Source organism: Lepisma saccharinum, chromosome 12 (assembly GCF_977018435.1).
Source record: "Lepisma saccharinum chromosome 12, izLepSacc3.1, whole genome shotgun sequence".
Taxonomy (NCBI): domain Eukaryota; kingdom Metazoa; phylum Arthropoda; class Insecta; order Zygentoma; family Lepismatidae; genus Lepisma; species Lepisma saccharinum.
In genome coordinates, this window is record NC_139240.1 from 17,451,782 (window position 1) to 17,464,601 (window position 12,820).

Below are 12,820 nucleotides of genomic sequence, written 5' to 3' on the forward strand. Positions count from 1 at the left end.
AGGAGAATTTGCTACACCACATTCTCTATTATTTTGCACTGAAGTAATATGGTGTAATTTTAGTGATGGCACTGCAGTTGGCTTCAGTACTTTCTTTGTTGGCAAACACAGAAGTTCTGCTCTTAGATCTCGCACATAGTCTTCTTTACAAAAATGGGCACTGCACACTCTCGCATTTTTAATATTAATATTATGTTCTCGATCCCAAGCACGAATCCACTGTTTACTTACACGATTATCAGCTGGAAATCTATGATATTTTATATCACTTCCTTTAGTTTTTTTTGTTATAATTCTCACAGCTTGTTACTGCACAATTAGGCATGATTAAAGGTGGAATGAACAAAACAATCTCATTTCAAGAGAAATAATACAATAAAAATATATATGGAACGCGACAAAATCAACAACTTGCTTGTTCCGATTTTTTCCGACGTGTTAAAAGCTAAATGTACCCCGCACCAAACTTACTGCACATATCAACGAGCACCGTCAAACCCGATCCTCCCAGATGACGTAATGCATACGTACTGCACATAGCAACGAGCACCCCCTGATATTGCCTAGCAATGCTTCATAAGTTGCCTAGCAACAATTTACAAATAAATAAATAAGTTTCTTGATGGGAATTTCAGCTTATTATCAAATTTTGATATTACCGAGAAAAGCGTGGAGTAATTTTACCTCCTACATTTTCCATGGTGTGTTTATTTTTATAACTGGAGTCAATTTAACTGAACCAATCATACAATTGGCAATCACAGCTGTTTTGTGTGCTGAAACTGTTATTAAACTTTATGCCACAAAATAAAATCTTATTTTTGTTCCCCAGTGTTATCCACGTCGTGTGAAATGGAATCAATCTGTTTATCATGAAGCATGAAATATTGTAGAATAAAAATCTCCATTATTTCAACGAACTGAGAAGTGGAGAAAATTTTGGATAGGTCTTATACATATGAAAACTACATTCATGTTTTTAGTGGTCTAATCGCAGGTAAAATCGAAGATCTCACAAGATCCTATCTTCTACGAACTTAGTCAAAAGACATTTCGCTCCGAGAATGTGTTAGATCAAAATTTTAAAATGTTTCTTGATTGTTACATGTTGATAATTTGGTCAAAGCATCAATTCTTCACGCTCAGACGATATTTTCTGGAAATACCTCTTCTCTCTTCTCCTTCTTCTCGTCCCTCCTTCTCCTCTGCTTATATCTCATATTGCCTCCTGTTCTCACCTCTTGTCTCTCTCCTCTCCTGTCACATTTCCGACTCCACTGCAATATTCTCCTCTCCTCTTCGTTCTTCTTTTTCCTCTCCTCTCCTTCTTGTCTCCTCTTCTCCTCTCCACTCTCTTCATCTCGTCTTCTCCTCTTCTCATCTCGGTTTTCTCCTCTTTGCTCCAGTTTTCTTCATCGCATCTATTTTTCCTTTCTTCTCACTACTTCTCCTCTCCTCTTCTATCCTCTCCTTTCGTTCTTTCTATACTTTCCCTCTTCTCCTTTCGCCTCCTCTGTTCTCCTATCATCTTATCTTCTCCTCTTTTGTTTCCAGTCCTCTCATTTTTCCTGTGTTGACTCATCAGCGATGAAATAGTAGAACATTATTTTTTTAAAGTAGAGGAACTCTATTTCTTTCATAAATATTTTGTCATTTGCGATTTAATACTGATTTTTTATACATATTTTTAAATACACTATACTTTGTTTTATTCCATTCACGTATTTCATACATATATACTGTGTATGTGGCAACCCTGAAATTCAGCCTAAGGCTCGCTTTAGACGAAAGCATTTTCCTTAGCATTTTTCTTAACATTTACGCCATGACCAAAATGCTACCGTGTAAAGTGAAAAATCTTATGGCACTTGAAATACAATGGCATATTTCGTGGCATTTGTCAAGGATATGATTCGTTTTATTTCCGTACCATTTTTCGTAGCATAACTAATCAGAAGCCTCTAGGTCACGAGTGCAGATTAGTGTTGCCCACGAGACGGGACAGGCTTTTCAAAATTCGAGACGAGACGAGACTGACTACCTGTCTCGTCTCGTTTTCGAGACGAGACAGCTCGTGAAAAGTCTCGTCTCGTCTCGAAAGTCTCGAAAAAAATATTAAAAAAATAACTAATCAATTGCAAATATTTTGGCCTCCCCGTGGCGCAGTGGTAGCGTCGTCGCCTTGTAATCAAGGGGTCCCGTGTTCGATACCCGGTGGAGGCACGTAGTGGTTGGGATCCCACTTTAAACTGTAGGTCCAGTCCCGATTAGCTTTACTGTGCATAAAGTGGACTTAAAACAGCAAATCAGCAGATCAGCAGAAAATATTTATTTATTCGGAATAAAGCATTTCCTTTGGAAACCCAAATCAGTTTCTATTACATGAAAAAAAATCTGTAAGATTCCTCCTCAAAAAATCCTAATACGTCACACGTTGTCTGTAACGAATTTGCTAGACTTTAGCCTCGTGTCAAGATTTCTCTTCCATTCATCCTTGCGCAAAACGATCCGGAGGTAGTCACTGCCATTGTTTTCTACGGCCCTGTTCCAGCCATACTGGCGACAATCGTCAAAAAATTTCTCGCCCAAACAGACCCTTCTTTCATTTGCAACCCCTTTCTCAAAATCCACAGCAGCCTCGAGTACTGGTTGCAAACTCCTAAGATTTCGTACTAAAATCCTAGGTAAAGGTAAATTTCCAAGTGCATATAGCACAGTGCCATTTACGGGATGTGGGGGAAAGGTCATTTTGGAGGCGAAGTGATCAGCACCACACTCCGGCCGCTTTTGCCGTCCAGGATTGCCCCCATGCACCCATTGATATGAGGCTGGGAACCCCAGAGCTGCTTTATGCTGGGAAAATCTGACATTTATTCACTCACTCTGGGAATCGAACCCGGGTCTCCCGCCTGGCAGTCAGACGCCCTAACCACTACACTACCGCGGCATTGAAAACCTAGTAAAAAGCTTAGATACTCTACTTTGACGTAAGGAACATAAATTTGCCTGAAGTCATAGGAGTAATAAGCGATTTGCGACAGCAACAAGTATAGCTTGGAAATGAACCCTCAGTAATAAATGCTTCCTTCCGATCGGAAGCGACTCGACCGACAAGCGGCACGGGTTGCTTTGTGGCTTGCGTGTCGTTCGTACTGGCCCGTTTTCTAATAGCATGCATAGTGTCGTGTCTGTCTGTTGGTAGTGAATTCACAGTGAAAGCTTGCGTATAGAGTAAGGGAGATTTCACATCCAAGCGACCCACGACCCGTAACACGTGTCGCTTCAGGATTTCACCAATCGAACGCAGGTTTGTGCGGCCTGCCATGTCCCTACGCTGTGAAACGTTGCTGTTGATTGGCTCGATCCAAAGCGACATTTGTCGCGTGTCGCTTGTCGCTCCGGTCTGAAAGCTCCCTAAGGAGCTTGTCGCTTTGGTGCGAAAACTATGTGTCGCTTGTTGCCTGTTGCTTCAACCTGAAAGCTATCTTGAGGCAATTTCACACCGAAGCGACAAGCGACAGATATAATTCACACACAAGCGACAAGCGACACAATCCCATTCAGTCTGAAGGAAAACATTCACCCCGCATCCGTGAACAACGGACTGAGTCGTCATGAGACACGTGCAGCTTCTCGTGTGTCTTCTGTTCGAGGTTGCATTCGCTTCCAAGCGACTCGTGTCGCTTGTCGCCTGTAACTTTGGTGTGAAATCTTCCTCACAGGAAACTTTTCGAACCGAAGCGATGCAACAAGTTGCACGTCTCGCTTGTCGCTTGCATGTTGTTCTGCTTAGGCCGTTTTCTGGATACCGTGTATAGTCGCGAGGGTTGTTATCCGCGCATGCGCGGTGAATGCTTGCTTATAAACTGAAGTGTCCCTGTTGTTCGTTGCTGCAGTGTGATACTTCCGTGTCGCTTGTCACATTCAACAAGCCACAGGAGAGAAGCGACAAGCAACATGTCTCGCGTGGAAACGAACTCTCAGTAAACGTAACTTTCCGAACCGAAGCACCACGTGTCTCTTGTCGCTTGTGTGTCGCTCAAATTGGGTCGTTTTCTTAATACCGAGCGTAGAATCGCCTCGATCTGTTGATACTGCCCGTTCGGTGAATACTTTTATCATAGACGGAACGGAAGGGGATCCTGTCGCTTGTCACTTCATTGTAAACCCCCTATGGCTTGTCGCCTGTCGCGTGTTCCTTCTGTCTGAAAGCTCCTTACGTGTACGATGGATAATGAGTGGATGGGAGCCAGAAAAGCAAAGCAGATTCTATACACTATCTAGCCACTGATCAACAAACGTTATTTGAAATACTCATGTTCTTATGATTAAGGAATCATATTTACTTTTACTATACAGTGAGCAAAGTGATTTAAGGTTTAACCCATTTTCGAGAATAATATTTTGTCATGTCTCCCAGTTTTAATTTTTGTTGGTATAATATCCTGCATTAATTTTCGAGACGAGACGAGACAAAACGAGACGGAACGAGACGAGACAACCGTTCGAGACGAGACACGAGACGGGACAAACAAATATTTTCGAGACGAGACAGCATTTCCACGAGACGAGACGAGACAGACCAAAGTCTCGTCTCGTCTCGTCTCGTGGGCAACACTAGTGCAGATGTAATGGCAGCCGCGTGAGATGTAAAACAATGTATCGCTTCACATTTTTAAAAGCCGATAACTATTCAACCGAGATGAATAACGTTACGTATAAAACGGTATTAGGTACAAAACAATGGCGCTGCTTGAATACATACTTTATTACGTATACAGTAGACGTATGGAAGAATATTTTAGTTGTTTCAATTGTAAACACCGTGTAACTCGATATTCCTTTCGTGCTGTATATATTATACATGTGAATCGCAAGAGCTAACCCAAAATTTACATGAAATGCCTCGGTGTATAGTACTATCTATTATAAGATTTCTGGAAGCATTTGCATAACATTTATGCTAGTAAAAATGTTAAAGGAAATGCTTTCGTCTAAAGCCGGCTTAATTCTACACGCAACCCACCAAAGCCGTGTGTAAGTTGGGTTGCCTAGTATCCAATGTAGCTGTTCTAAGACTTTTGAGAGACACTGTACAAATATATATTTGAATTTGAATTCGAATTTAAAATTTTGGGTGCGTCAGCACTTAGGCTCTTTTGCACCCGTCACGTTATACGGAGTCCAGCCTCTTACCATAACAAATAACATATATGTAATGTAGCATAACTAAAATCTTCTGACTTCGGTTATAAGCTGAGGCTGTAAAGTGGCACTCGGCACACACAAGGACAAAAAACAGGATAGCACACAGAATTATACTGACCACAGGGCTAGTCGCCAGAGCCTCGTTAGTCTGCAATAAGCAGTCCAGGGTGTACTACGTGGAAGGTTCAGCCATTACACCCCTGTATATACATACGTAACGTTATATGTTAAGCTGAATTGTAAGACGTTGTAATTTCACAGAAACAATCGGTATTACACATATAAGTATTTTGCTTGGAAAGAAGTGACACACACATCTTTATCTCGGGAAATGCTTGAATTCAATTTAATTTAACCACGAAAGAAGAAATATTATCCATACCTTGAGACCTATATAGTGAATGCTGCGAGTCCTCTCCTCATGTGCATATGTTCTTGTGTTTTTTTTAAAAAAATATTGTTATGCTGTTAAGAGAAGATTTGATTTGATTTTAAAAATTTGGGCGCGTCAGCACTTATGCTATTTTGCAAACGTCACATTATACGGGGTCCAGCCCCTTACCATTACAAATAACAACTCTAACGTTGCATAACTAAAAATCTAAAAATATTCTGACTTCTGTTAAAAGCTGAGGCTGTAAAGGGGCACTCAGCACACACAAGGACAAAAAACAGGACAACACACACAAATTTATACTAGCCATAGTACCAGTCACCAGAGCCTCGTTAGTCCAGGGTGTACTACGTGGAAGTGAGGTTGACAGTTGGGTGTACTACGTGGAAGGTCATCCCTCACACCCCTGTTAAGAGAAGAATGTGTCATGTTCGCCACTGGAATTTCATACGTATATCCATGCCTGCCTGCAATCTAAAGTTTTAAGGCTAACGATGCCTGGTGCCTGGACACAACAAAAATAATCCACTCTATAATTAGCGAGTTGTCTTGTCCGCGTATGTGTAAAGTGCTCCGTTTCAGCATAAACTTTTATCGACGTGATGATTTTAATTTTTAACTCCTTTTTTCATTGTTCTTGGTGATAATTTGCTGTAGTCAAAATATTTCATCTTGTAATAACCTGGTTCAATATAACTCTTGTAGTTGAAGGAAGACTTGTGTCGTTTTAAGTTACAGGCTCAATCAATTCACCTTACATTGATTAATTTGGTTTATTTATGTTGCATTTCTTCCACTTTTGGCTAATCGCGACGATGGGAATGAATAGTGACAAGATGAAATAGGCAAAGGAACAATCGCAAACACACGTGGACGACACAGTTCCTACAGAGGATGTCCTGGCTACATGTGTAAGCGCCAGAGCCTCGTTACTCTGCAAAATGGCAGTCGATCCAACCTGTACTCTGTCCCGGGAATGTCTGGAGCAAACAAACGAAAGCAAGTCTCTGCGCAAGTAGTGACTCGAGAGGGCTCGACCAATGAACACGTGCGAGGAAAATGGATTGCCTAAAGGGGTTAAAACGACTGCAGCTTCCAGCCTTTGCAGCAGCGTTTTTTAACTTAGTTCTGCCTATCCGCTTTCTCTTCTTCTATACCGTTATGCGTGGCCTTGCTTCAGAGATCCCCTCGATAGAATATACGTTGAAGAGAGGTTGACAACTTGTGTGAACCCCTTACACCCCAATTGATCTTACAATTAGACAGGGGCGTACCCAGAATTTCTTCCTTCGGGGTGGGGGGACTTTTCAGGGGATAATAAACAGTTTCCACAGAAAGGGCGAGGAATATTTACTTCGAAATTTGTCAGTGCTTTATTTTGAATGACTGAAAAGGTAATAATAACATTTATTTTACTTTGCATGTAAAAATCACAATGATCGAAATCCCCCTTTGCACCCGTTTGATACGCCCATGCAATTAGGAAATACCAAGGAGAAATAAAGAATAAGCCAGGTGTAAAGGAAACAATGAACTCTTTTGACAAATAACAGAATCACTCGTGGGAAAAGTCCTTCATTTCCCGCTGGTCCTGGTTTGATCCAGAAGTAGTTGGACTGTGCTTCTTCGGAAAGCTCCAGAAACTTTGATCTTTCCCGATCGCATCTGCTTCCGCGAGCGTCGAAGGCAGCGACCGGTGCAGCGTCTCTGGCAGGAAGAGGATCGCAAAGCAAGCGAGGAAGTTGATGAGACCGAGTACCAAGTAGGGGTAGCGAATATCGTAAGCTGTTCCCTGTGAAAGAAGATAGAGTTGTAGACTGTCACAAAACTTTCAAAGCTAGTTTTTTCGATACAACTTGAAGCTGCTTAGTTTAGCAATGGAGTGCATTTTCAGCGTTGTATGACCAAATAAGTGTTTTTAAAGTTACTTGGTTCAAAAACTGATTGTTGATTGATTTTCATGTTATGGGCACTTCAGCACAAAGGCTATTTTGGCCCCTTAACTAAAACAAAATAGAGGACAGACATCTCAAATATATGTACACACACACACACACACACACACACACACATACACACACACACATACATACATACATACATACATATATATATATATATATATATATGGTGGCTATGGTGGTTTGCCATTGCCTTCCATGGGATGAGGATGAAATGGACATTTACAACAATCATGACGAGCCGGATTCGAACCCGGGATCCCTAGCGTCGCAGCCCGATGTGATAACCACTCGGCCATGGGGTCCGGCACACACACACACACACACACACACACATATTAAAAGCTTCATTATTCAAGTTTTAAAACATTCATTTATTCATGCTTATTGAATGATGAATGATTTAATTAAATTAAATTGAAATTATACTATATCTGAGTAGCAGTGCCGGCGATTGGGTTCCAAAACTGGGGGAAGGGGGGCCAGTTGCCAAAAAAAAAAAAAAAAAATAGGCGGCAAGGGCAGTTTGTTTTCGCTTGGTAGTTAAGGTTTAGCACAGTACGGGGGCATAGCCTAAGTGGTAAAAGCCACGCCCCCTTAATCGTGGCCATTGCTGACTACTAAAATATTCTTACCTATTAAAAGCTGAGGCTGTAAAGAGGTACTCAGCACATTTCCTGTACATTAAAAATTTTCAAGATAACAATTTAAGTTTGTTCAGAAACCATTGATAATGTTACTTCTATTGTAGAAAATAACTCGTTTACAGTTACGGCTACTTTAAAAGTAGCCAGTTACAGTTAAAATTCCGCAAAAAAGCAACTGCTTCCGAACACTGATAAGACCTCTAAAGCTTCGAACTTACCAAGTACACGACGTACGGCCCCGCCCCCTCCAAAATGGCTGCCGCCACCGTCCCGACGGCCATTCCTGTCTGTCGCAAGCACGTGGGGTACACTTCCATCCCGTGGAGGTAGATGGCGTAGAAGGTCAGGGAGTTTCCATACCTGATGAACACAGCCAGTGCCACGTGAGTGGCATCCAAGTCTGGATCTACACAACAGAAAGTAACATCAACTGTAAGTTCCAAGCTTTAAATTGTAACGACTGTACTAGTGACTCAGGCATGTATCTAGAAATATGTTTTGGGGGGGCGGGTTCCGAACCAAGTGTCTCAGGAATAGTAGTAGTAGTAGTAGTAGTAGTAGTAGTAGTAATAATAATAATAATAATAATAATAATAATGTTTAAATGAAAATAAATATATTAAATCAAATTAATACTAATTCCAATACATAAATTAATATTATATTATTATTACACGATTAGGTAAAAATGCTGTATAAGAATAGATATATAACAGTGCATATTCATTACGTAGCTTACCTGTAGTTAAGATCGGAATAATTTACATAAAAGCAAGTGCCCTGGCAATGAATTTAATGTCAAATAAACAAACAATTGAATATATATCGAATAACAAAAATGATGTTACATGTAGTTGGAAAAAAGGAAGTTTCTGATTAATATTTTATGCATATTGTTTTGAGTAGTAGTGTACATAAATCTTCCTTGTAATGCCGTTTGATCCCAATATAATCCTTGCCTTCTAAAAAGTTCAGAGGAAATTAATAACCATAGATTATGCAACAAATGCTAATATTTTCATTACGTAGTTTTAGTACTTGATAAGTCTTTCGCGGTGAGGGGGGTCCGTACCCCCCTAAATAAGACCTTGTAGTGACTATAATATCCCTGTCTAGTCTGCTGCACTTTTTGACTATCTTTGCACTCAAGTCGGCCCGGCCAAAGTGTGGACTTGAGGAAATCCAGACTTTCAACTTCCAGTTCAAGGTGGGAAAAGCGGTGTTGCTACACGCCTGATTATTGCCCAGTCGTACACCTCTTCCTGTCAACATGCCCCCTTCCTCGCATGTCAGGGAGAGGCAGGGGATCAGATACAAATTCGCTTGCTGCGGGGCGTCAACATTAGGCTTTATGTTGAAGGTGCCACTTGTTTCGAAAACGAGTCGAAACGAAAATTTGGCAACGCAGAATACCACGAGAATTTCCCATCACCACGGCAACTGGAGAAAGCCGATTGATTCAGCTGTTCATGTAACCCTCTCTGGCTTTCGACAGAAAAGACAAAAATAGAATTTCCAAGTCCATTCTTTGGCCGGAACCACTTGAGTTCATTCCTAAGTGCAACACCGAGTTGATTTGGTGTGTGCCATGTAGTGTATTTGGTGTCTGCGCCGTTTGCACTACGTTCTGGAGCAATGTACAGTGTGGTGTATGGTCACGTGATGTGTGCAAACCAATCAAATAAACGATTAAAGCAGCAGACATGCTTTGTTGTTGTTGTATCTACACCGCTATTCTTGCATACAGCGTCTACTTATGTGAACGTAATTTCCTTGCATCAGCCTGACACTGGGATGCACCTGCACTACACTTGGGGCGCGTCAAGTGTCTGAGCGCTCAGCGAGCAATGTGATCGCTCAGCTACTTGACGGCCAAATAAGCGTTGTACGGCGAGCGCTGCTCACTTGCTCCCTGAGCGAGTTGAACCTTTGCTCGCCACAGGTTTAAGGCACATAATCGTTTTTTGTTTCCATCTCGTGAGATGGCAGCTAATGAAGAAGTATTTTGTGATTAACGGCTTGCAATATGGCGTATTTAGCGTAATTACAAAGGAAGTTCAAGTAACAGAAGGTAATATAAATTTCCACTTTTTGTAATTGTATGAAAATGAAAGTGTTGCATATACCGTAGTTTTTGCAAAGTCGTCCAAGTGTGTGAAAACGAAAATTTCGATTAATGTTTGGTGAAAAATGTTTAATTTGGTTCTCATTCATTAGTACCCATCATTGTTTTGAGAAGCAATGATTTTTATAATTTTGCAACGCGCAATCACAAACGATGGCACTGATGTTTTGATCAATGAGCAGTGAACAACCACCGTCAAGTAAATGATCGGCCTGCTCAACGAGCGAAAATCTTGCTCAGCGAGCATCGCTCTGATACTCGACGCGCCCCTGGTGTCAAAAAGTGAAGCGAACTAGACAGTTCCAAAGACTTCGCTAACATGACGTATTTTTAAGAGCACCTGGATAACCACTAACCTAAAGCAATGCACAGATTCTTTCGTTTTCACGTGGAGCTGAGAGAAACAAAAAAATGTAAGTTGGTGCTAAATTAACATTATCATAATATTATTTGCTGTGTTTATTGTATGTTATTAGTATTGGTTGTATTTATTATTGAGTATAAATGTGTGTAAGATTATAATATGAATTCCGATATCAGTAAATTATTTGGGAACTATACTGCTGCATTATGTGTAAGAGGTAACTATGTAAATAAGACTTCGACATGAGCAAAAAATTTTAAATCAATCTTCCATGTGGATTAAGGATTAAAGGAGGGAACTGTTCTCCAACTGACCAACCAAACCGAACATGTATTGAAATGTTCACAAGAAACTTGTAGGTAAGTTAAATGGACATTAAGTTTGAACCTGACAATGATCTAGTTTTCGGTAGTAGTATAAAATACAATATTATAAACTCAACTTATAAGTGTAGAAAAGAAGAGGTTATTTGATTGAACAATCCGATTTGCCTACACTTAAAACAATGCCAAGAGGGGCTTATACCCCAATTCTTCAAGTGTGATATGCTCTTAATTTTAAGAATTCTGATTTCTAGTGTAGAAAAGAAGAAGCCTCAACAGACAGATTTGCCTACACTTAAAACTATGCCAAGTTCCCATATGATCTTATTGTTTACAGTGTGTTTTTCTGTCAAAATCCCAGGAATCTTGAATTTTAGTGTAGAAATGATGAGCCCCCCCTCAGATTGATTCCGCCATGTGTACAAAGGCTGAATCTCTTAGTTTGTTGTCTATAAGCTTGTCAAAAATATGTCCCCTTGATATTGTTTTGGCTACACTTGAAATTAAGCGAAAAATACTTATATTCTCATGCAAGCAAAACTTCCCGATCAATACAATAGGTCAAGGGCAGGCTGTTTCATGTTCTTCTAATCTTTTGATCAGTCCCATGTCCCGGCCAGCAATAAATCATGCACGCCTGGGAGATTATATCTGCTGGCATGCAAGAGATATAATCTACACTGTGCCCTTTCAGGGAAAATTGCATGCCATCCATCATGTCATTAACTCCAAGGGAAATTCTTAGTAAAGAGAACATTGGCCTTTTGCATGTTGTCATGTCATATAAGCCTGAATTGGGTTCAGGTTTTGTCTCGTTCTGATAATATAAACACGAGTGGGACTTACAGATTATTCATTGCATATTTCTGTATTTGAGCTTCCCTGCATTAAGCAGAAGTGCTGTATTTGAGCTTCCCTGCCACGAGCAGAAGTGCTGTATTTGAGCTTTCCTGCCACGAGCAGAAGTGCTGTTAAATTTAGGTAAGTAATATATATAAAAGCTTCCCTGCCACGAGCAGAAGTGCTGTATTTGAGCTTTCCTGCCACGAGCAGAAGTGCTGTTAAATTTAGGTAAGTAATATATATAAAAGCTTCCCTGCCACGAGCAGAAGTGCTGTATTTGAGCTTCCCTGCCACGAGCAGAAGTGCTGTTAAATTTAGGTAAGTAATATATATAAAAGCTTCCCTGCCACGAGCAGAAGTGCTGTATTTGAGCTTTCCTGCCACGAGCAGAAGTGCTGTTAAATTTAGGTAAGTAATATATATAAAAGCTTCCCTGCCACGAGCAGAAGTGCTGTATTTGAGCTTCCCTGCCACGAGCAGAAGTGCTGTTAAATTTAGGTAAGTAATATATATAAAAGCTTCCCTGCCACGAGCAGAAGTGCTGTATTTGAGCTTCCCTGCCACGAGCAGAAGTGCTGTATTTGAGCTTCCCTGCCACGAGCAGAAGTGCTGTAGACATAGTTCCATGGCTTATATGTTTTATAATAAAAAGACCCCCAGGTTTCAAACCTAGTAGAGTATATGGGCCTCCCTGATGGCAAAATATTAATATTGCTATCTTGTAAAACAAGAGCTCTGTGTTTGAGCCGGCCCTCTAGAATTGCTCTGTGACTCTCTCATTTCTTACATAATAAACATATGATTTTTCACCTATGAGAATAACAATACATATAGTGTCATCGGGGAGTGTATCGTGGAATTCACAGATAATTTTAATGTTTGTCCTGTCATTTACCACAACTTGTTTTCTTTTTGAAGTGTTGATGACAAACATGGGTCTCTGTGCTTTGAATTC

General features: G+C 40.6%; 1 protein-coding gene across 2 annotated transcripts in view; it reads right to left on the reverse strand.

Moving 5' to 3' along the window:
- Positions 1-7,120: 7,120 nt before the first annotated feature.
- LOC145996389 (carcinine transporter-like) overlaps positions 7,121-12,820 on the reverse strand; it is an 82,715-nt gene continuing 77,015 nt past the window's right edge. For both annotated transcript variants that reach the window (XM_083132819.1, XM_083132820.1), the window contains exons 9-10: positions 8,429-8,616; positions 7,121-7,394 (exon numbers count right to left, since the gene is read on the reverse strand). In XM_083132819.1, the coding sequence (XP_082988945.1) occupies positions 7,158-7,394; positions 8,429-8,616 (425 nt within the window). In that variant the 3' untranslated portion in view covers positions 7,121-7,157. The remainder of the gene's footprint in view (positions 7,395-8,428; positions 8,617-12,820) is intronic.